We start from the raw sequence: 24,507 nt of genomic DNA, 5'->3' as shown, positions 1-24,507 counted from the left end.
TACAATGAGAATCTCTTCTCTAATGGGTTAGATACAACCGGTGGATTATATAGTCCTAGTTGCCTGAGCACAAGGAGGGCCATGACTCAGAATATGACTGAAATGCCCGTCCTTATTCCATAGCAATTGGTATAATGACTCTCAAGACTACTTACTAGGCCAATGAGGCATTGCCCATGGTTCACAAACTAGGACGTGACTGCAGTAACCTACACTGTGAACCATTATCTGATTTAAGCTTTAGTTTATTGAAATGTGGCCTAAAAGTGAAGTGTCCGTCCAGCAGGAGTTCCAGATGTACAGTAAAACTTGATCTTCTACAGCAGTGGTTCTCAAACTGTGGTACGAATACCCCTAGGAGTACTTTTAGTGGGGTGCGCACGCTGCCTTCAGGGAAAAAATGAAGTAAAAATGAAATTTGGATATACATAAGAAGAAAGTTAAATATGTAATCATCCTTGGTAATCTGCAAGCCTTCGAACTAAGATTCGGTTGCTTGGAAGGTCAAGGCCTATAAGGACAGTAGCGCCATACTCACTTAACATATCCTCCGATTACTTTTCCCTCTCAATTCTCACGCAAATATTTGTTACACCCACCTGAAGCGCTGGGGATACTTGGCGCTAAGATGAACGGCAGCTCCATAGTCTGAGACATGGTCTGCACATAGTCGAGCAGGCTCCATGCAATCAGGATTGCCTGGACACCAGTCGCGGTGTTTTCGGGATTGAAGTGTACCTCTTGGATCACGTACCAGGAGAAGTACACGAACATTTAGACTGGAAACAGAACATACATGAAGATTAGACTTAACAAAAAAATGTATACATTTTGAACGTTATATAGTCACTAGAACAAGCAATCACTGTAGGTTCTTCTTCAGCAAATAATAATAATAATAATAATAATAATAATAATAATAATAATAATAATAATAATAATAATAATAATAATAATAATAATTGTACCGGGCGGTACACCTCCACACCGTTTATTTAAAAGTTGCGCCAGTTGAAACTCCTCTTCTGGAGGAAGTCTGAACTTTATCTACGGTCTTAATTTCCAAATTTCTCAGAAGATGTCACTACCTGGAAATTTTTGAGTTTGTGAACTGTGTCATTTTCGACGTACTGTTGTCTTGCTTGTATTAAGAAGTGTGAACTTTCTCTTCTAGAGGACACTACTGAAGATCAACAATAGTGCACCCTAGTGCGGAGTCAAAGAACTATTTTGTTGGAGAAAATTTAATTTCAGGAGTTTGTTCTTTGTTAAATTTCTTTCTGTCATTGTTTAAGTTGGCAATATTTACCCCTTTCTTCCCCTTGTTTTGAATGTATCCAATCACGAATTTTTTCAATTAATTTCTGACCAATCTGGTGTATCTTTCCCCAACTTGAATCTGTTGCGGGGTCCTACCCAATAAAATCTTTGTGGGAGGGTGTTTTCTTTCCCCTAACGCCTAGAACTTTCTGCGAGAGTATTTAAACTGCTGATTTTAGGGTCTCCGGGCACTTCTGTTCCATCTTTCAGTGTATTTAGTACATAGCAGGAGGCGGGAAGCGCCTCTTTCCTCGGCAGCGGTCAACAATAAGGTAATGGCCGATTAATAAATTTTTTCTTTGCCAGCTCAGCAGTTTAACTTTCGGGGCAGGTTCTAAGCGTTCCCCTATGTAACCTTTTCCTAAAATGTAACTTCTCTTTTCTTCTATTATCTTGTAAAGCGACATACTGGGATAGAGAGTGTTAACCCTCTCGAGCTCCCACTCACATTGTTTGAGGTGAACTTATTTTTCGCAACCTATTCTTCAGTAATGTAAGTTAGTAGTTTCTTAAGTCACCTCTGTAGTATGGGATTAGCCCTTGCATCAGTGGCCTTAGAGCCAAAATAGGTCTTAAAGACAAAGTGTATTAGGAGTGCAAGTTCGCCTCCTCTCAAATTGTGATTTTAGAGGTCATGTATTAACTTTCTTGTCATTTAACAGACCTCAGTAGATTGGGTATTTTGCCCCTGTGTATATGTCCTTTGAGGACGGCTTAAAGGTGGAGTTCGGAGTGGCCTATGATAGGCTTGTATTTTAAGGGGAAGTTGCCCTTTTTGAAAATTGTGTTTCTGCCTCAAGGAGGCTTTTGGATGTAATTGGAAGCCGGTGTTTCTGGCATGTTTGGGGGTTTTCGGCCCCTTTGTTGTATGGTGTTCATTGTAAGGTTGGGCTCATGGCTCAAGAATTATGTTTCTGACTTTTTGAAGCCCTATGTAAATGTATTTGTCAATCGTGTTTCGGCTACTAAGTACCTGTTCTATTTGTTGTTACCTAATTTTGAAAAGAAAATATAACCTTGTTAAATTTTAAAATTAATTTCACTTTAGTAGCTTGAGACCCCTTCACCACCCAGCACCTTCTTTCATGCATAACTACCACCAAAACACGGTAACAAGTGGTAGCAGAGCGTGGTTGAATGGGTCTCAATTTAGCCCCTTTTGACGGCTAAACTCTGTTTTGATCCGAACTCTAACCATTTTCTCAGTTGCTGGAAATTTTTTATTGAGGTTTTTCAAAATTTTTCTGTTATCATGCCCGGCCCTCGCGATGTTCTCCTCCTTAACTACTTGCGCAAAGAGGAGTTGATCTACGAATTAACTATTAGAAACGTGCAATCTGGAGGCACGGTTGCTATCGACACTAACAAGCTTAGAGACTCCCTTGATTTGCCCATTTCCATCCCCAATTTGGGAGAGAAAGAAATTGATGACTCTCTTTCCACGATCGTCGAGAACATTACTGGGCTAGCATCGGTCGTTAGTTTTTTTTGATGAAAATGATCCGTCCCCTAATCAAATTAAGCGTGTGCAAGGCAGGCTATATCATTTTTCAAATAGAGTTAATGATCTGTTGTCTTTAAAGGTGAATGACGTTCAGAGGAAGGAAGCTAATACGCTCCTTGAAACTATTTCTGAATTGTCTAGTAAAGTCACTCAATTGTTAACTGGGGAAATTCCTCCCAAATCTGATCAACCCACCATAGTGAATGTAGGTAGCGAGGAAGAGTCTCCTAAGGGAGAAGTAAATAGGAAAACCCCCACTGCTCAAACTATTTCTGCCCCATTGGACAACGAGTCTGAACGCCGTGCATCGTTGAGTAACATCCGTTCTGAATTAACTTCTTTGCCCCTGAAACCTCTACCTACTATGTCACCCGGGTTTAGCAGCTTGCCTCATCCATTGGCAATGTTGCTAAGAGGTATCTCTAAGTTTTCTGTCAACACCACCAGTGAAGTTATTTCATTTTTAAGATTTTTAGTTGAATTTCAGGATCACGCCCTTGTGTTTTCTCTTTCCCCTTGTCAAATTTTACAAATAATCTATCCTTATGCTATTGGTGTTCTCTCAGATAAAATAGTAAGAGCTATTGCTGAACAGTCATCTATTGAAGATTTTCACGCACACTTGCTTGCAAATTTCATTCCTGCCCGCGCGAGGTCATCTCTGATTCAGAAATACTATTATCGGGTACAGCGCTTGGATGAAAACTTGGCTGATTTCATACAGGACATTAAGTTTTATACTAGGGTGTTTGCCCTTCATTTTCCTGAAGATCAGATTGTGCAGGCTATTGTAGAGGGAATTTCACCTCCCTATAGGTCATATTTGTGTTTCGCGGCGTGCCCGCAAACCTTCTCGGAACTTGAAGCGTTGGCCGTCTCGGCGGAAGGAGTTAGATACGCCGATTCTTTGCGTGTCGCGAAAGAACCCCCGCCTTCCTTTAGTAACACTCGGCCTCCACCTCGCCGACCAGTCAATCCCCGTAAATGTTATGCGTGCGGGGCGCCTGACCATCTGCGCAATAAGTGTCCTCTGATCAAGTCTAGTAGGGCAAATAATGGAGCTGGTTCATCACAAGGCTGTTTTAAATGTGGGGCTTTCTCACATATCGCCAAGAATTGTCCCAATTCGAATAGCACCTCCTCCTGCTCAACTTCTAGGGTAACTTCCAACAACAATCACAAGTGACTAGTGGCTTCGGCTGAGTCAACTAATTCATCTTCCCGAGGCTCAGCCCCTGGTAAGCAGATCGAAAATTCTGGGAACTTTCAATCTGCTAATCTGTCCTTTGAATGCCCCAAAGAGTGTCTTAAGATTGCGGCGGATACCCCCGCACCTGTTCCTTTCCTTAAGATTGAGGTAAATAACGAACCTATAACAGCTCTATTAGATTCAGGCAGTGTTTGTTCCATTATTTCGGCTGAATGGTACTCGAAATTGAAGTCTGTTTGTAACCTACCTGTCTATGACTCTTCTCCTGTGAAATGTGTTTCTGCTAATACATCTCCATTAGAAATTCTAGGTTCCTTACTGGTCAAAATTCGTATTTTTAAATTTACATGGAAAATTAAATTGTTTGTGGCCAAGCAATTGTCTTGCCCCATTATATTGGGAGCTGACTTTATTTCTCACACTGGTCTTGTGCTCGATCTCCAGTCTAGGTCGTGCACATTCAAATTTGCTTCTAGTTGTAAAATTCCACTATTAAAGTGTAATTCTGTGTCATGTTCTTCTATTTCGCCTACCCAGGATGAGATGTTGTTAGACCTTAGACATCTACCTGAGGAGCAGGCTGATAGTATTCGCAAACTGTGTCAGTCGTTTCCCGAGGTATTCTCTGATACTCTTGGCGTTACTGACCTGATCGAATACAAAATTGAGGTCACGGATTCGATTCCTGTCCGTTTTCCACCGTATAGGCTATCTCCACCTAAAATGAAGGCTCTGAAAGAAATCATCGATCAGATGTTGAAGGATGGTATTATTAGGCCCTCTAAGTCAGCGTATTCTTCGCCTATTTTTCTAGTCCCGAAACCCCAAGGGGGCTTCAGGCCTGTAATTGACTACAGGGCTCTCAATCGGAAGGTGGTGTTACAATCTGTGCCCCTTCCCGACCTTCATTCTTGCTTTTCATGGTTTCGTAAGGCTAAGTTCTTTACTATCTTGGACTTGAATCAGGCCTATAATCAAATTCCCCTTGCTGAAGAGTCTAAACACCTTACAGCGTTTGCCACGGACTGGAATTTATACGAATACAACCGCGTGCCTTTCGGGCTCCCCACGGGGGCAACTGTGCTCACTAGGCTACTAGATAGGGTCTTCTCCGACATCAAATTCGAGTACTTATATCACTACTTGGATGATGTCGTCGTGTTTTCGGAGACCTTCGAAGAACATCTAGATCATCTGCGAGAAGTTCTGAATCGCCTTCGTAAGGCTGGGTTAACTGTCAAGTTGTCCAAGGTCGCTTTTGCTAAGCCCTCTATGTCATTCCTAGGGCATATTGTGTCACCTGATGGTGTAGCAGTCGATCATTCTAGAACACAGGCCATCCGTGATTTTAAACCTCCCAAGGACAATAAAGGTATCGCCAGGTTCATTGGTATGGTGAATTTCTTCAGAAAGTTCATCCCTAACTTTGCTAATAGAGCGGCGCCATTGAACCTTCTTCGTAGGAAAGGCATCAAATTCGAGTGGGGACCTTCTCAACAAGCCGCTTTTGAAGATCTGAAATTAGCTCTCTGTAATGCCCCTGTCCTTGCTATGCCTGATTTCTCAAAGAAATTCATCGTCCAAACGGACGCGTCGTCGTCGGCGGTAGCGGCAGTCCTTCTTCAAGAGACTGAACTAGGGAGGCGACCCATCGCCTATGCATCTAGGACTCTATCGGCTCAAGAAGCCAAGTATTCCATCTATGAGCTCGAAGGGTTGGCAGTCTTATTTGCCTTAGAAAAGTTCCGTCTCTATCTGGAACATGTCAAATTCGACCTGGAGACAGATAATCAAGCATTAAGCTGGGTCTTAGGTAGGCCGCGTCGTACTGGTCGTATGGCCCGTTGGGCCATCCGTATTTCTGCCTTCCAATTCAATGTCAGGCATATCCGAGGTACCGAAAATGTTGTCGCTGATGGACTCAGCCGTATGTTTTCAGACGACGTTGAGAAGCATGAACAGGTCGACAGTCCATCACCTCCCGAGTCCATGCTATCTGAGGTTAATGCCATCCTAACAGATGTTCCCATGCTGTTTAGGGATATCGAGAAATACCAACGTGAAGATCCGACGCTGGCTCCGATAATGGAAACCCTTTCTTCTGGGGAACATGTTGTCCCTTATGTTCTGAGGAATGGAGTTCTATGTTGCCCTTCGAGGCATGATAAGATGATGAAAGTTGTTGTTCCAGCGGTTCTTGTATCTATGATCTTCAAGTATTATCATGAGACCCCATTAGGAGGGCATCTTGGTATCTTTAAAACTCGTGAAAAGATTCGTGATATGTTCATCTGGAAAGGTATGGACGGTGAAATCCGTGAATTAGTAAAGGCATGTAAATCCTGTTTGCTTAGTAAACCGACCATGTCCACTAAGGTAGGTCTTTTGTCTTCTCATCAAGCGTCGCGCCCCATGGAGCGCCTGTATATTGATTATGTGGGACCCTTCCCCCAGTCAAAGGGGAATGCCAACAAGTTCATCTTTGTATGTGTAGATGGTTTTACTAGATTTTCCTGGTTATTTCCGACTAAGCTGGCTACCGCTCAGTCCACCATTTCTTGTCTTAATACTATCTTTGCTTCTTTTGGTCCTTGTCAATACATAGTTTCCGATAATGCTAAGGCTTTTACATCTAATTTATTTCGTAAATTCTGTTTTGACTTATCCATCTCTCATGTAACTACTTCTGCTTATTACCCTCAACCATCTCTGGCTGAACGGGTTAACCGTAATCTCAGGTCCGCACTCATTGCCTATCATCATGAAGATCCTTCCAGGTGGGACACGTCCCTGCATTGGATAGATTTTGCTTTGAATTCGGCGGTTCATGAATCTCACAAGTTCACTCCAGCTTCTTTAATGTTCAAGTTTGTTCCCAACTCGCCGCTCTCTAACCTCTGGTCTCTGAATGACATTCTACCCGAGATAATAGATCCGGACAACATTAAAGATCTTTGGAAGAAGGCTAAAGCCAATCTTAAAGTGTCTCATGAAAAGGTTAGGGAAAGGTATGATCGTGGACGGAGACCAACCCCTTTGAAGGTAGGTGACCAGGTTATGGTCAAAAATTTTGTTCCCGCGGGCAAGCTTGCCCCCAGATTTCATGGGCCTTGTATCATTCTCGATTTTCTTACGCCGGTTACCTTATTGTTAAGTAATCCAGCCACCGAGAGGATATTTAGGGTTCACCTGTCCCAGGTGAAACTGGTGTAATTTTGTGTTAACTTGCTTCATATTATTTTGAAAGGATATGAAGGTTATATTTTTTTGAGTTTCACTTTTATGGCATTCTGCCCCTTCTATAATATTTTGGTTTTAGATGTAAGCCTTTTGTAAAACCCGCCCCGATCCGTTAAACTGCCATCCTGTTCTTGCCACGGCCATTACCACGCTCCCGTCTCCTGCTCCACCTTACACTGTGGCTTCATAAGATTAAATGCCACGGATATCTACACGCCGCTGGCCCCTCAACCTCTCCATAATGCCTGTGCCTTCAAAAAGACGATGGTCCAACACAATTCTGCCGCCTAGCCTTAATGTTTCAGTGCCCCCGCAGCCGCGCAGCGCCGTGCAGCAACTGGGGAGGGGGATGGGCTCCCTCCTCTCCAGCGAGGACGACATGTGCACGGCGAGCCGGAGCTCTCCTCCCGGCCAAGGCTGATGTGCGGCGCACGACCTGCTACTGGCCCGCAGCCTGTATATGTTCACCGCGGGCGCGGCGTGTTTCAACACTCTGCTCCCCTCATAGTGCGGGCGAGCGGTATCTCAGGGTACTTAAGGGGTCCGAGCGGCCTCCTTTTGGACGCAAGCTGCAACGGCCGGTCCGGCCATCCAACTTCATCAACATCAACTACATGGACAGTTACTATAAGAGATAACTACATTTGGGAATTCAACAGCAATATCTGATGGACATTGCAAATTTTTCCTTCACTTTTAAGTAGTAAAAGCTTATCTTCAGAAATTCAACTTCTATAAACCTAAAGACTTCACTTCACCTCCAACAACAAAATTTTGGAACCGAATTAAGAAATTTCTCAAATACTTCTGCAAGTTATCTTAATATCAACATCAAAACTTGGAACTTATTTTCAAACAAAAGTTTATGTTCTTCTGTGTTACCCCGTGGAGGAACGTTTATTTAAAAGTTGCGCCAGTTGAAACTCCTCTTCTGGAGGAAGTCTGAACTTTATCTACGGTCTTAATTTCCAAATTTCTCAGAAGATGTCACTACCTGGAAATTTTTGAGTTTGTGAACTGTGTCATTTTCGACGTACTGTTGTCTTGCTTGTATTAAGAAGTGTGAACTTTCTCTTCTAGAGGACACTACTGAAGAGCAACAATAGTGCACCCTAGTGCGGAGTCAAAGAACTATTTTGTTGGAGAAAATTTAATTTCAGGAGTTTGTTCTTTGTTAAATTTCTTTCTGTCATTGTTTAAGTTGGCAATATTTACCCCTTTCTTCCCCTTGTTTTGAATGTATCCAATCACGAATTTTTTCAATTAAAATCTGACCAATCTGGTGTATCTTTCCCCAACTTGAATCTGTTGCGGGGTCCTACCCAATAAAATCTTTGTGGGAGGGTGTTTTCTTTCCCCTAACGCCTAGAACTTTCTGCGAGAGTATTTAAACTGCTGATTTTAGGGTCTCCGGGCACTTCTGTTCCATCTTTCAGTGTATTTAGTACATAGCAGGAGGCGGGAAGCGCCTCTTTCCTCGGCAGCGGTCAACAATAAGGTAATGGCCGATTAATAAATTTTTTCTTTGCCAGCTCAGCAGTTTAACTTTCGGGGCAGGTTCTAAGCGTTCCCCTATGTAACCTTTTCCTAAAATGTAACTTCTCTTTTCTTCTATTATCTTGTAAAGCGACATACTGGGATAGAGAGTGTTAACCCTCTCGAGCTCCCACTCACATTGTTTGAGGTGAACTTATTTTTCGCAACCTATTCTTCAGTAATGTAAGTTAGTAGTTTCTTAAGTCACCTCTGTAGTATGGGATTAGCCCTTGCATCAGTGGCCTTAGAGCCAAAATAGGTCTTAAAGACAAAGTGTATTAGGAGTGCAAGTTCGCCTCCTCTCAAATTGTGATTTTAGAGGTCATGTATTAACTTTCTTGTCATTTAACAGACCTCAGTAGATTGGGTATTTTGCCCCTGTGTATATGTCCTTTGAGGACGGCTTAAAGGTGGAGTTCGGAGTGGCCTATGATAGGCTTGTATTTTAAGGGGAAGTTGCCCTTTTTGAAAATTGTGTTTCTGCCTCAAGGAGGCTTTTGGATGTAATTGGAAGCCGGTGTTTCTGGCATGTTTGGGGGTTTTCGGCCCCTTTGTTGTATGGTGTTCATTGTAAGGTTGGGCTCATGGCTCAAGAATTATGTTTCTGACTTTTTGAAGCCCCAAATGGGGTACCTATGTAAATGTATTTGTCAATCGTGTTTCGGCTACTAAGTACCTGTTCTATTTGTTGTTACCTAATTTTGAAAAGAAAATATAACCTTGTTAAATTTTAAAATTAATTTCACTTTAGTAGCTTGAGACCCCTTCACCACCCAGCACCTTCTTTCATGCATAACTACCACCAAAACACGGTAACAAGTGGTAGCAGAGCGTGGTTGAATGGGTCTCAATTTAGCCCCTTTTGACGGCTAAACTCTGTTTTGATCCGAACTCTAACCATTTTCTCAGTTGCTGGAAATTTTTTATTGAGGTTTTTCAAAATTTTTCTGTTATCATGCCCGGCCCTCGCGATGTTCTCCTCCTTAACTACTTGCGCAAAGAGGAGTTGATCTACGAATTAACTATTAGAAACGTGCAATCTGGAGGCACGGTTGCTATCGACACTAACAAGCTTAGAGACTCCCTTGATTTGCCCATTTCCATCCCCAATTTGGGAGAGAAAGAAATTGATGACTCTCTTTCCACGATCGTCGAGAACATTACTGGGCTAGCGTCGGTCGTTAGTTTTTTTGATGAAAATGATCCGTCCCCTAATCAAATTAAGCGTGTGCAAGGCAGGCTATATCATTTTTCAAATAGAGTTAATGATCTGTTGTCTCTAAAGGTGAATGACGTTCAGAGGAAGGAAGCTAATACGCTCCTTGAAACTATTTCTGAATTGTCTAGTAAAGTCACTCAATTGTTAACTGGGGAAATTCCTCCCAAATCTGATCAACCCACCATAGTGAATGTAGGTAGCGAGGAAGAGTCTCCTAAGGGAGAAGTAAATAGGAAAACCCCCACTGCTCAAACTATTTCTGCCCCATTGGACAACGAGTCTGAACGCCGTGCATCGTTGAGTAACATCCGTTCTGAATTAACTTCTTTGCCCCTGAAACCTCTACCTACTATGTCACCCGGGTTTAGCAGCTTGCCTCATCCATTGGCAATGTTGCTAAGAGGTATCTCTAAGTTTTCTGTCAACACCACCAGTGAAGTTATTTCATTTTTAAGATTTTTAGTTGAATTTCAGGATCACGCCCTTGTGTTTTCTCTTTCCCCTTGTCAAATTTTACAAATAATCTATCCTTATGCTATTGGTGTTCTCTCAGATAAAATAGTAAGAGCTATTGCTGAACAGTCATCTATTGAAGATTTTCACGCACACTTGCTTGCAAATTTCATTCCTGCCCGCGCGAGGTCATCTCTGATTCAGAAATACTATTATCGGGTACAGCGCTTGGATGAAAACTTGGCTGATTTCATACAGGACATTAAGTTTTATACTAGGGTGTTTGCCCTTCATTTTCCTGAAGATCAGATTGTGCAGGCTATTGTAGAGGGAATTTCACCTCCCTATAGGTCATATTTGTGTTTCGCGGCGTGCCCGCAAACCTTCTCGGAACTTGAAGCGTTGGCCGTCTCGGCGGAAGGAGTTAGATACGCCGATTCTTTGCGTGTCGCGAAAGAACCCCCGCCTTCCTTTAGTAACACTCGGCCTCCACCTCGCCGACCAGTCAATCCCCGTAAATGTTATGCGTGCGGGGCGCCTGACCATCTGCGCAATAAGTGTCCTCTGATCAAGTCTAGTAGGGCAAATAATGGAGCTGGTTCATCACAAGGCTGTTTTAAATGTGGGGCTTTCTCACATATCGCCAAGAATTGTCCCAATTCGAATAGCACCTCCTCCTGCTCAACTTCTAGTGTAACTTCCAACAACAATCACAAGTGACTAGTGGCTTCGGCTGAGTCAACTAATTCATCTTCCCGAGGCTCAGCCCCTGGTAAGCAGATCGAAAATTCTGGGAACGTTCAATCTGCTAATCTGTCCTTTGAATGCCCCAAAGAGTGTCTTAAGATTGCGGCGGATACCCCCGCACCTGTTCCTTTCCTTAAGATTGAGGTAAATAACGAACCTATAACAGCTCTATTAGATTCAGGCAGTGTTTGTTCCATTATTTCGGCTGAATGGTACTCGAAATTGAAGTCTGTTTGTAACCTACCTGTCTATGACTCTTCTCCTGTGAAATGTGTTTCTGCTAATACATCTCCATTAGAAATTCTAGGTTCCTTACTGGTCAAAATTCGTATTTTTAAATTTACATGGAAAATTAAATTGTTTGTGGCCAAGCAATTGTCTTGCCCCATTATATTGGGAGCTGACTTTATTTCTCACACTGGTCTTGTGCTCGATCTCCAGTCTAGGTCGTGCACATTCAAATTTGCTTCTAGTTGTAAAATTCCACTATTAAAGTGTAATTCTGTGTCATGTTCTTCTATTTCGCCTACCCAGGATGAGATGTTGTTAGACCTTAGACATCTACCTGAGGAGCAGGCTGATAGTATTCGCAAACTGTGTCAGTCGTTTCCCGAGGTATTCTCTGATACTCTTGGCGTTACTGACCTGATCGAATACAAAATTGAGGTCACGGATTCGATTCCTGTCCGTTTTCCACCGTATAGGCTATCTCCACCTAAAATGAAGGCTCTGAAAGAAATCATCGATCAGATGTTGAAGGATGGTATTATTAGGCCCTCTAAGTCAGCGTATTCTTCGCCTATTTTTCTAGTCCCGAAACCCCAAGGGGGCTTCAGGCCTGTAATTGACTACAGGGCTCTCAATCGGAAGGTGGTGTTACAATCTGTGCCCCTTCCCGACCTTCATTCTTGCTTTTCATGGTTTCGTAAGGCTAAGTTCTTTACTATCTTGGACTTGAATCAGGCCTATAATCAAATTCCCCTTGCTGAAGAGTCTAAACACCTTACAGCGTTTGCCACGGACTGGAATTTATACGAATACAACCGCGTGCCTTTCGGGCTCCCCACGGGGGCAACTGTGCTCACTAGGCTACTAGATAGGGTCTTCTCCGACATCAAATTCGAGTACTTATATCACTACTTGGATGATGTCGTCGTGTTTTCGGAGACCTTCGAAGAACATCTAGATCATCTGCGAGAAGTTCTGAATCGCCTTCGTAAGGCTGGGTTAACTGTCAAGTTGTCCAAGGTCGCTTTTGCTAAGCCCTCTATGTCATTCCTAGGGCATATTGTGTCACCTGATGGTGTAGCAGTCGATCATTCTAGAACACAGGCCATCCGTGATTTTAAACCTCCCAAGGACAATAAAGGTATCGCCAGGTTCATTGGTATGGTGAATTTCTTCAGAAAGTTCATCCCTAACTTTGCTAATAGAGCGGCGCCATTGAACCTTCTTCGTAGGAAAGGCATCAAATTCGAGTGGGGACCTTCTCAACAAGCCGCTTTTGAAGATCTGAAATTAGCTCTCTGTAATGCCCCTGTCCTTGCTATGCCTGATTTCTCAAAGAAATTCATCGTCCAAACGGACGCGTCGTCGTCGGCGGTAGCGGCAGTCCTTCTTCAAGAGACTGAACTAGGGAGGCGACCCATCGCCTATGCATCTAGGACTCTATCGGCTCAAGAAGCCAAGTATTCCATCTATGAGCTCGAAGGGTTGGCAGTCTTATTTGCCTTAGAAAAGTTCCGTCTCTATCTGGAACATGTCAAATTCGACCTGGAGACAGATAATCAAGCATTAAGCTGGGTCTTAGGTAGGCCGCGTCGTACTGGTCGTATGGCCCGTTGGGCCATCCGTATTTCTGCCTTCCAATTCAATGTCAGGCATATCCGAGGTACCGAAAATGTTGTCGCTGATGGACTCAGCCGTATGTTTTCAGACGACGTTGAGAAGCATGAACAGGTCGACAGTCCATCACCTCCCGAGTCCATGCTATCTGAGGTTAATGCCATCCTAACAGATGTTCCCATGCTGTTTAGGGATATCGAGAAATACCAACGTGAAGATCCGACGCTGGCTCCGATAATGGAAACCCTTTCTTCTGGGGAACATGTTGTCCCTTATGTTCTGAGGAATGGAGTTCTATGTTGCCCTTCGAGGCATGATAAGATGATGAAAGTTGTTGTTCCAGCGGTTCTTGTATCTATGATCTTCAAGTATTATCATGAGACCCCATTAGGAGGGCATCTTGGTATCTTTAAAACTCGTGAAAAGATTCGTGATATGTTCATCTGGAAAGGTATGGACGGTGAAATCCGTGAATTAGTAAAGGCATGTAAATCCTGTTTGCTTAGTAAACCGACCATGTCCACTAAGGTAGGTCTTTTGTCTTCTCATCAAGCGTCGCGCCCCATGGAGCGCCTGTATATTGATTATGTGGGACCCTTCCCCCAGTCAAAGGGGAATGCCAACAAGTTCATCTTTGTATGTGTAGATGGTTTTACTAGATTTTCCTGGTTATTTCCGACTAAGCTGGCTACCGCTCAGTCCACCATTTCTTGTCTTAATACTATCTTTGCTTCTTTTGGTCCTTGTCAATACATAGTTTCCGATAATGCTAAGGCTTTTACATCTAATTTATTTCGTAAATTCTGTTTTGACTTATCCATCTCTCATGTAACTACTTCTGCTTATTACCCTCAACCATCTCTGGCTGAACGGGTTAACCGTAATCTCAGGTCCGCACTCATTGCCTATCATCATGAAGATCCTTCCAGGTGGGACACGTCCCTGCATTGGATAGCTTTTGCTTTGAATTCGGCGGTTCATGAATCTCACAAGTTCACTCCAGCTTCTTTAATGTTCAAGTTTGTTCCCAACTCGCCGCTCTCTAACCTCTGGTCTCTGAATGACATTCTACCCGAGATAATAGATCCGGACAACATTAAAGATCTTTGGAAGAAGGCTAAAGCCAATCTTAAAGTGTCTCATGAAAAGGTTAGGGAAAGGTATGATCGTGGACGGAGACCAACCCCTTTGAAGGTAGGTGACCAGGTTATGGTCAAAAATTTTGTTCCCGCGGGCAAGCTTGCCCCCAGATTTCATGGGCCTTGTATCATTCTCGATTTTCTTACGCCGGTTACCTTATTGTTAAGTAATCCAGCCACCGAGAGGATATTTAGGGTTCACCTGTCCCAGGTGAAACTGGTGTAATTTTGTGTTAACTTGCTTCATATTATTTTGAAAGGATATGAAGGTTATATTTTTTTGAGTTTCACTTTTATGGCATTCTGCCCCTTCTATAATATTTTGGTTTTAGATGTAAGCCTTTTGTAAAACCCGCCCCGATCCGTTAAACTGCCATCCTGTTCTTGCCACGGCCATTACCACGCTCCCGTCTCCTGCTCCACCTTACACTGTGGCTTCATAAGATTAAATGCCACGGATATCTACACGCCGCTGGCCCCTCAACCTCTCCATAATGCCTGTGCCTTCAAAAAGACGATGGTCCAACACAATTCTGCCGCCTAGCCTTAATGTTTCAGTGCCCCCGCAGCCGCGCAGCGCCGTGCAGCAACTGGGGAGGGGGATGGGCTCCCTCCTCTCCAGCGAGGACGACATGTGCACGGCGAGCCGGAGCTCTCCTCCCGGCCAAGGCTGATGTGCGGCGCACGACCTGCTACTGGCCCGCAGCCTGTATATGTTCACCGCGGGCGCGGCGTGTTTCAACACTCTGCTCCCCTCATAGTGCGGGCGAGCGGTATCTCAGGGTACTTAAGGGGTCCGAGCGGCCTCCTTTTGGACGCAAGCTGCAACGGCCGGTCCGGCCATCCAACTTCATCAACATCAACTACATGGACAGTTACTATAAGAGATAACTACATTTGGGAATTCAACAGCAATATCTGATGGACATTGCAAATTTTTCCTTCACTTTTAAGTAGTAAAAGCTTATCTTCAGAAATTCAACTTCTATAAACCTAAAGACTTCACTTCACCTCCAACAACAAAATTTTGGAACCGAATTAAGAAATTTCTCAAATACTTCTGCAAGTTATCTTAATATCAACATCAAAACTTGGAACTTATTTTCAAACAAAAGTTTATGTTCTTCTGTGTTACCCCGTGGAGGAACGTTTATTTAAAAGTTGCGCCAGTTGAAACTCCTCTTCTGGAGGAAGTCTGAACTTTATCTACGGTCTTAATTTCCAAATTTCTCAGAAGATGTCACTACCTGGAAATTTTTGAGTTTGTGAACTGTGTCATTTTCGACGTACTGTTGTCTTGCTTGTATTAAGAAGTGTGAACTTTCTCTTCTAGAGGACACTACTGAAGAGCAACAATAGTGCACCCTAGTGCGGAGTCAAAGAACTATTTTGTTGGAGAAAATTTAATTTCAGGAGTTTGTTCTTTGTTAAATTTCTTTCTGTCATTGTTTAAGTTGGCAATATTTACCCCTTTCTTCCCCTTGTTTTGAATGTATCCAATCACGAATTTTTTCAATTAAAATCTGACCAATCTGGTGTATCTTTCCCCAACTTGAATCTGTTGCGGGGTCCTACCCAATAAAATCTTTGTGGGAGGGTGTTTTCTTTCCCCTAACGCCTAGAACTTTCTGCGAGAGTATTTAAACTGCTGATTTTAGGGTCTCCGGGCACTTCTGTTCCATCTTTCAGTGTATTTAGTACATAGCAGGAGGCGGGAAGCGCCTCTTTCCTCGGCAGCGGTCAACAATAAGGTAATGGCCGATTAATAAATTTTTTCTTTGCCAGCTCAGCAGTTTAACTTTCGGGGCAGGTTCTAAGCGTTCCCCTATGTAACCTTTTCCTAAAATGTAACTTCTCTTTTCTTCTATTATCTTGTAAAGCGACATACTGGGATAGAGAGTGTTAACCCTCTCGAGCTCCCACTCACATTGTTTGAGGTGAACTTATTTTTCGCAACCTATTCTTCAGTAATGTAAGTTAGTAGTTTCTTAAGTCACCTCTGTAGTATGGGATTAGCCCTTGCATCAGTGGCCTTAGAGCCAAAATAGGTCTTAAAGACAAAGTGTATTAGGAGTGCAAGTTCGCCTCCTCTCAAATTGTGATTTTAGAGGTCATGTATTAACTTTCTTGTCATTTAACAGACCTCAGTAGATTGGGTATTTTGCCCCTGTGTATATGTCCTTTGAGGACGGCTTAAAGGTGGAGTTCGGAGTGGCCTATGATAGGCTTGTATTTTAAGGGGAAGTTGCCCTTTTTGAAAATTGTGTTTCTGCCTCAAGGAGGCTTTTGGATGTAATTGGAAGCCGGTGTTTCTGGCATGTTTGGGGGTTTTCGGCCCCTTTGTTGTATGGTGTTCATTGTAAGGTTGGGCTCATGGCTCAAGAATTATGTTTCTGACTTTTTGAAGCCCCAAATGGGGTACCTATGTAAATGTATTTGTCAATCGTGTTTCGGCTACTAAGTACCTGTTCTATTTGTTGTTACCTAATTTTGAAAAGAAAATATAACCTTGTTAAATTTTAAAATTAATTTCACTTTAGTAGCTTGAGACCCCTTCACCACCCAGCACCTTCTTTCATGCATAACTACCACCAAAACACGGTAACAAGTGGTAGCAGAGCGTGGTTGAATGGGTCTCAATTTAGCCCCTTTTGACGGCTAAACTCTGTTTTGATCCGAACTCTAACCATTTTCTCAGTTGCTGGAAATTTTTTATTGAGGTTTTTCAAAATTTTTCTGTTATCATGCCCGGCCCTCGCGATGTTCTCCTCCTTAACTACTTGCGCAAAGAGGAGTTGATCTACGAATTAACTATTAGAAACGTGCAATCTGGAGGCACGGTTGCTATCGACACTAACAAGCTTAGAGACTCCCTTGATTTGCCCATTTCCATCCCCAATTTGGGAGAGAAGGAAATTGATGACTCTCTTTCCACGATCGTCGAGAACATTACTGGGCTAGCGTCGGTCGTTAGTTTTTTTGATGAAAATGATCCGTCCCCTAATCAAATTAAGCGTGTGCAAGGCAGGCTATATCATTTTTCAAATAGAGTTAATGATCTGTTGTCTCTAAAGGTGAATGACGTTCAGAGGAAGGAAGCTAATACGCTCCTTGAAACTATTTCTGAATTGTCTAGTAAAGTCACTCAATTGTTAACTGGGGAAATTCCTCCCAAATCTGATCAACCCACCATAGTGAATGTAGGTAGCGAGGAAGAGTCTCCTAAGGGAGAAGTAAATAGGAAAACCCCCACTGCTCAAACTATTTCTGCCCCATTGGACAACGAGTCTGAACGCCGTGCATCGTTGAGTAACATCCGTTCTGAATTAACTTCTTTGCCCCTGAAACCTCTACCTACTATGTCACCCGGGTTTAGCAGCTTGCCTCATCCATTGGCAATGTTGCTAAGAGGTATCTCTAAGTTTTCTGTCAACACCACCAGTGAAGTTATTTCATTTTTAAGATTTTTAGTTGAATTTCAGGATCACGCCCTTGTGTTTTCTCTTTCCCCTTGTCAAATTTTACAAATAATCTATCCTTATGCTATTGGTGTTCTCTCAGATAAAATAGTAAGAGCTATTGCTGAACAGTCATCTATTGAAGATTTTCACGCACACTTGCTTGCAAATTTCATTCCTGCCCGCGCGAGGTCATCTCTGATTCAGAAATACTATTATCGGGTACAGCGCTTGGATGAAAACTTGGCTGATTTCATACAGGACATTAAGTTTTATACTAGGGTGTTTGCCCTTCATTTTCCTGAAGATCAGATTGTGCAGGCTATTGTAGAGGGAATTTCACCTCCCTATAGGTCATATTTGTGTTTCGCGGCGTGCCCGCAAACCTTCTCGGAACTTGAAGCGTTGGCCGTCTCGGCGGAAGGAGTTAGATACGCCGATTCTTTGCGTGTCGCGAAAGAACCCCCGCCTTCCTTTAGTAACACTCGGCCTCCACCTCGCCGACCAGTCAATCCCCGTAAATGTTATGCGTGCGGGGCGCCTGACCATCTGCGCAATAAGTGTCCTCTGATCAAGTCTAGTAGGGCAAATAATGGAGCTGGTTCATCACAAGGCTGTTTTAAATGTGGGGCTTTCTCACATATCGCCAAGAATTGTCCCAATTCGAATAGCACCTCCTCCTGCTCAACTTCTAGTGTAACTTCCAACAACAATCACAAGTGACTAGTGGCTTCGGCTGAGTCAACTAATTCATCTTCCCGAGGCTCAGCCCCTGGTAAGCAGATCGAAAATTCTGGGAACGTTCAATCTGCTAATCTGTCCTTTGAATGCCCCAAAGAGTGTCTTAAGATTGCGGCGGATACCCCCGCACCTGTTCCTTTCCTTAAGATTGAGGTAAATAACGAACCTATAACAGCTCTATTAGATTCAGGCAGTGTTTGTTCCATTATTTCGGCTGAATGGTACTCGAAATTGAAGTCTGTTTGTAACCTACCTGTCTATGACTCTTCTCCTGTGAAATGTGTTTCTGCTAATACATCTCCATTAGAAATTCTAGGTTCCTTACTGGTCAAAATTCGTATTTTTAAATTTACATGGAAAATTAAATTGTTTGTGGCCAAGCAATTGTCTTGCCCCATTATATTGGGAGCTGACTTTATTTCTCACACTGGTCTTGTGCTCGATCTCCAGTCTAGGTCGTGCACATTCAAATTTGCTTCTAGTTGTAAAATTCCACTATTAAAGTGTAATTCTGTGTCATGTTCTTCTATTTCGCCTACCCAGGATGAGATGTTGTTAGACCTTAGACATCTACCTGAGGAGCAGGCTGATAGTATTCGCAAACTGTGTCAGTCGTTTCCCGAGGTATTCTCTGATACTCTTGGCGTTACTGACCTGATCGAATACAAAATTGAGGTCACGGATTCGATTCCTGTCCGTTTTCCACCGTATAGGCTATCTCCACCTAAAATGAAGGCTCTGAAAGAAATCATCGATCAGATGTTGAAGGATGGTATTATTAGGCCCTCTAAGTCAGCGTATTCTTCGCCTATTTTTCTAGTCCCGAAACCCCAAGGGGGCTTCAGGCCTGTAATTGACTACAGGGCTCTCAATCGGAAGGTGGTGTTACAATCTGTGCCCCTTCCCGACCTTCATTCTTGCTTTTCATGGTTTCGTAAGGCTAAGTTCTTTACTATCTTGGACTTGAATCAGGCCTATAATCAAATTCCCCTTGCTGAAGAGTCTAAACACCTTACAGCGTTTGCCACGGACTGGAATTTATACGAATACAACCGCGTGCCTTTCGGGCTCCCCACGGGGGCAGCTGTGCTCACTAGGCTACTAGATAGGGTCTTCTCCGACATCAAATTCGAGTACTTATATCACTACTTGGATGATGTCGTCGTGTTTTCGGAGACCTTCGAAGAACATCTAGATCATCTGCGAGAAGTTCTGAATCGCCTTCGTAAGGCTGGGTTAACTGTCAAGTTGTCCAAGGTCGCTTTTGCTAAGCCCTCTATGTCATTCCTAGGGCATATTGTGTCACCTGATGGTGTAGCAGTCGATCATTCTAGAACACAGGCCATCCGTGATTTTAAACCTCCCAAGGACATTAAAGGTATCGCCAGGTTCATTGGTATGGTGAATTTCTTCAGAAAGTTCATCCCTAACTTTGCTAATAGAGCGGCGCCATTGAACCTTCTTCGTAGGAAAGGCATCAAATTCGAGTGGGGACCTTCTCAACAAGCCGCTTTTGAAGATCTGAAATTAGCTCTCTGTAATGCCCCTGTCCTTGCTATGCCTGATTTCTCAAAGAAATTCATCGTCCAAACGGACGCGTCGTCGTCGGCGGTAGCGGCAGTCCTTCTTCAAGAGACTGAACTAGGGAGGCGACCCATCGCCTATGCATCTAGGACTCTATCGGCTCAAGAAGCCAAGTATTCCATCTATGAGCTCGAAGGGTTGGCAGTTTTATTTGCCTTAGAAAAGTTCCGTCTCTATCTGGAACATGTCAAATTCGACCTGGAGACAGATAATCAAGCATTAAGCTGGGTCTTAGGTAGGCCGCGTCGTACTGGTCGTATGGCCCGTTGGGCCATCCGTATTTCTGCCTTCCAATTCAATGTCAGGCATATCCGAGGTACCGAAAATGTTGTCGCTGATGGACTCAGCCGTATGTTTTCAGACGACGTTGAGAAGCATGAACAGGTCGACAGTCCATCACCTCCCGAGTCCATGCTATCTGAGGTTAATGCCATCCTAACAGATGTTCCCATGCTGTTTAGGGATATCGAGAAATACCAACGTGAAGATCCGACGCTGGCTCCGATAATGGAAACCCTTTCTTCTGGGGAACATGTTGTCCCTTATGTTCTGAGGAATGGAGTTCTATGTTGCCCTTCGAGGCATGATAAGATGATGAAAGTTGTTGTTCCAGCGGTTCTTGTATCTATGATCTTCAAGTATTATCATGAGACCCCATTAGGAGGGCATCTTGGTATCTTTAAAACTCGTGAAAAGATTCGTGATATGTTCATCTGGAAAGGTATGGACGGTGAAATCCGTGAATTAGTAAAGGCATGTAAATCCTGTTTGCTTAGTAAACCGACCATGTCCACTAAGGTAGGTCTTTTGTCTTCTCATCAAGCGTCGCGCCCCATGGAGCGCCTGTATATTGATTATGTGGGACCCTTCCCCCAGTCAAAGGGGAATGCCAACAAGTTCATCTTTGTATGTGTAGATGGTTTTACTAGATTTTCCTGGTTATTTCCGACTAAGCTGGCTACCGCTCAGTCCACCATTTCTTGTCTTAATACTATCTTTGCTTCTTTTGGTCCTTGTCAATACATAGTTTCCGATAATGCTAAGGCTTTTACATCTAATTTATTTCGTAAATTCTGTTTTGACTTATCCATCTACTTCTGCTTATTACCCTCAACCATCTCTGGCTGAACGGGTTAACCGTAATCTCAGGTCCGCACTCATTGCCTATCATCATGAAGATCCTTCCAGGTGGGACACGTCCCTGCATTGGATAGCTTTTGCTTTGAATTCGGCGGTTCATGAATCTCACAAGTTCACTCCAGCTTCTTTAATGTTCAAGTTTGTTCCCAACTCGCCGCTCTCTAACCTCTGGTCTCTGAATGACATTCTACCCGAGATAATAGATCCGGACAACATTAAAGATCTTTGGAAGAAGGCTAAAGCCAATCTTAAAGTGTCTCATGAAAAGGTTAGGGAAAGGTATGATCGTGGACGGAGACCAACCCCTTTGAAGGTAGGTGACCAGGTTATGGTCAAAAATTTTGTTCCCGCGGGCAAGCTTGCCCCCAGATTTCATGGGCCTTGTATCATTCTCGATTTTCTTACGCCGGTTACCTTATTGTTAAGTAATCCAGCCACCGAGAGGATATTTAGGGTTCACCTGTCCCAGGTGAAACCGGTGTAATTTTGTGTTAACTTGCTTCATATTATTTTGAAAGGATATGAAGGTTATATTTTTTTGAGTTTCACTTTTATGGCATTCTGCCCCTTCTATAATATTTTGGTTTTAGATGTAAGCCTTTTGTAAAACCCGCCCCGATCCGTTAAACTGCCATCCTGTTCTTGCCACGGCCATTACCACGCTCCCGTCTCCTGCTCCACCTTACACTGTGGCTTCATAAGAGTAAATGCCACGGATATCTACACGCCGCTGGCCCCTCAACCTCTCCATAATGCCTGTGCCTTCAAAAAGACGATGGTCCAACACAATTCTGCCGCCTAGCCTTAATGTTTCAGTGCCCCCGCAGCCGCGCAGCGCCGTGCAGCAACTGGGGAGGGGGATGGGCCCCCTCCTCTCCAGCGAGGACGACATGTGCACGGCGAGCCGGAGCTCTCCTCCCGGCCAAGGCTGATGTGCGGCGCACGACCTGCTACTGGCCCGCAGCCTGTATATGTTCACCGCGGGCGCGGCGTGTTTCAACACTCTGCTCCCCTCATAGTGCGGGCGAGCGGTATCTCAGGGTACTTAAGGGGTCCGAGCGGCCTCCTTTTGGACGCAAGCTGCAACGGCCGGTCCGGCCATCCAACTTCATCAACATCAACTACATGGACAGTTACTATAAGAGATAACTACATTTGGGAATTCAACAGCAATATCTGATGGACATTGCAAATTTTTCCTTCACTTTTAAGTAGTAAAAGCTTATCTTCAGAAATTCAACTTCTATAAACCTAAAGACTTCACTTCACCTCCAACAACAAAATTTTGGAACCGAATTAAGAAATTTCTCAAATACTTCTGCAAGTTATCTTAATATCAACATCAAAACTTGGAACTTATTTTCAAACAAAAGTTTATGTTCTTCTGTGTTACCCCGTGGAGGAACTTTTGGGGGGGGGGGGAGGTCTGTACCGGGCGGTACACCTCCACACCGTTTATTTAAAAGTTGCGCCAGTTGAAACTCCTCTTCTGGAGGAAGTCTGAACTTTATCTACGGTCTTAATTTCCAAATTTCTCAGAAGATGTCACTACCTGGAAATTTTTGAGTTTGTGAACTGTGTCATTTTCGACGTACTGTTGTCTTGCTTGTATTAAGAAGTGTGAACTTTCTCTTCTAGAGGACACTACTGAAGATCAACAATAGTGCACCCTAGTGCGGAGTCAAAGAACTATTTTGTTGGAGAAAATTTAATTTCAGGAGTTTGTTCTTTGTTAAATTTCTTTCTGTCATTGTTTAAGTTGGCAATATTTACCCCTTTCTTCCCCTTGTTTTGAATGTATCCAATCACGAATTTTTTCAATTAATTTCTGACCAATCTGGTGTATCTTTCCCCAACTTGAATCTGTTGCGGGGTCCTACCCAATAAAATCTTTGTGGGAGGGTGTTTTCTTTCCCCTAACGCCTAGAACTTTCTGCGAGAGTATTTAAACTGCTGATTTTAGGGTCTCCGGGCACTTCTGTTCCATCTTTCAGTGTATTTAGTACATAGCAGGAGGCGGGAAGCGCCTCTTTCCTCGGCAGCGGTCAACAATAAGGTAATGGCCGATTAATAAATTTTTTCTTTGCCAGCTCAGCAGTTTAACTTTCGGGGCAGGTTCTAAGCGTTCCCCTATGTAACCTTTTCCTAAAATGTAACTTCTCTTTTCTTCTATTATCTTGTAAAGCGACATACTGGGATAGAGAGTGTTAACCCTCTCGAGCTCCCACTCACATTGTTTGAGGTGAACTTATTTTTCGCAACCTATTCTTCAGTAATGTAAGTTAGTAGTTTCTTAAGTCACCTCTGTAGTATGGGATTAGCCCTTGCATCAGTGGCCTTAGAGCCAAAATAGGTCTTAAAGACAAAGTGTATTAGGAGTGCAAGTTCGCCTCCTCTCAAATTGTGATTTTAGAGGTCATGTATTAACTTTCTTGTCATTTAACAGACCTCAGTAGATTGGGTATTTTGCCCCTGTGTATATGTCCTTTGAGGACGGCTTAAAGGTGGAGTTCGGAGTGGCCTATGATAGGCTTGTATTTTAAGGGGAAGTTGCCCTTTTTGAAAATTGTGTTTCTGCCTCAAGGAGGCTTTTGGATGTAATTGGAAGCCGGTGTTTCTGGCATGTTTGGGGGTTTTCGGCCCCTTTGTTGTATGGTGTTCATTGTAAGGTTGGGCTCATGGCTCAAGAATTATGTTTCTGACTTTTTGAAGCCCTATGTAAATGTATTTGTCAATCGTGTTTCGGCTACTAAGTACCTGTTCTATTTGTTGTTACCTAATTTTGAAAAGAAAATATAACCTTGTTAAATTTTAAAATTAATTTCACTTTAGTAGCTTGAGACCCCTTCACCACCCAGCACCTTCTTTCATGCATAACTACCACCAAAACACGGTAACAAGTGGTAGCAGAGCGTGGTTGAATGGGTCTCAATTTAGCCCCTTTTGACGGCTAAACTCTGTTTTGATCCGAACTCTAACCATTTTCTCAGTTGCTGGAAATTTTTTATTGAGGTTTTTCAAAATTTTTCTGTTATCATGCCCGGCCCTCGCGATGTTCTCCTCCTTAACTACTTGCGCAAAGAGGAGTTGATCTACGAATTAACTATTAGAAACGTGCAATCTGGAGGCACGGTTGCTATCGACACTAACAAGCTTAGAGACTCCCTTGATTTGCCCATTTCCATCCCCAATTTGGGAGAGAAAGAAATTGATGACTCTCTTTCCACGATCGTCGAGAACATTACTGGGCTAGAATCGGTCGTTAGTTTTTTTGATGAAAATGATCCGTCCCCTAATCAAATTAAGCGTGTGCAAGGCAGGCTATATCATTTTTCAAATAGAGTTAATGATCTGTTGTCTCTAAAGGTGAA

At 43.3% G+C, this 24,507-nt stretch overlaps 1 protein-coding gene across 1 annotated transcript in view; it reads right to left on the bottom strand.

Annotated features, from left to right (window-relative positions):
• Nucleotides 1-24,507, bottom strand: part of LOC137498937 (carbohydrate sulfotransferase 5-like) — a 145,803-nt gene that overhangs the window by 9,386 nt on the left and 111,910 nt on the right. Inside the window, exon 6 of the mRNA XM_068226795.1 lies at nucleotides 600-779. Coding sequence (XP_068082896.1) covers nucleotides 600-779 — 180 coding nt within the window. The remainder of the gene's footprint in view (nucleotides 1-599; nucleotides 780-24,507) is intronic.

Source organism: Anabrus simplex, chromosome 3 (assembly GCF_040414725.1).
Source record: "Anabrus simplex isolate iqAnaSimp1 chromosome 3, ASM4041472v1, whole genome shotgun sequence".
In the NCBI taxonomy this organism is placed as follows: Eukaryota; Metazoa; Arthropoda; class Insecta; order Orthoptera; family Tettigoniidae; genus Anabrus; species Anabrus simplex.
Note: the sequence above shows the minus strand (reverse complement) of the source record. Positions and strands in the feature narration are given on the sequence as shown.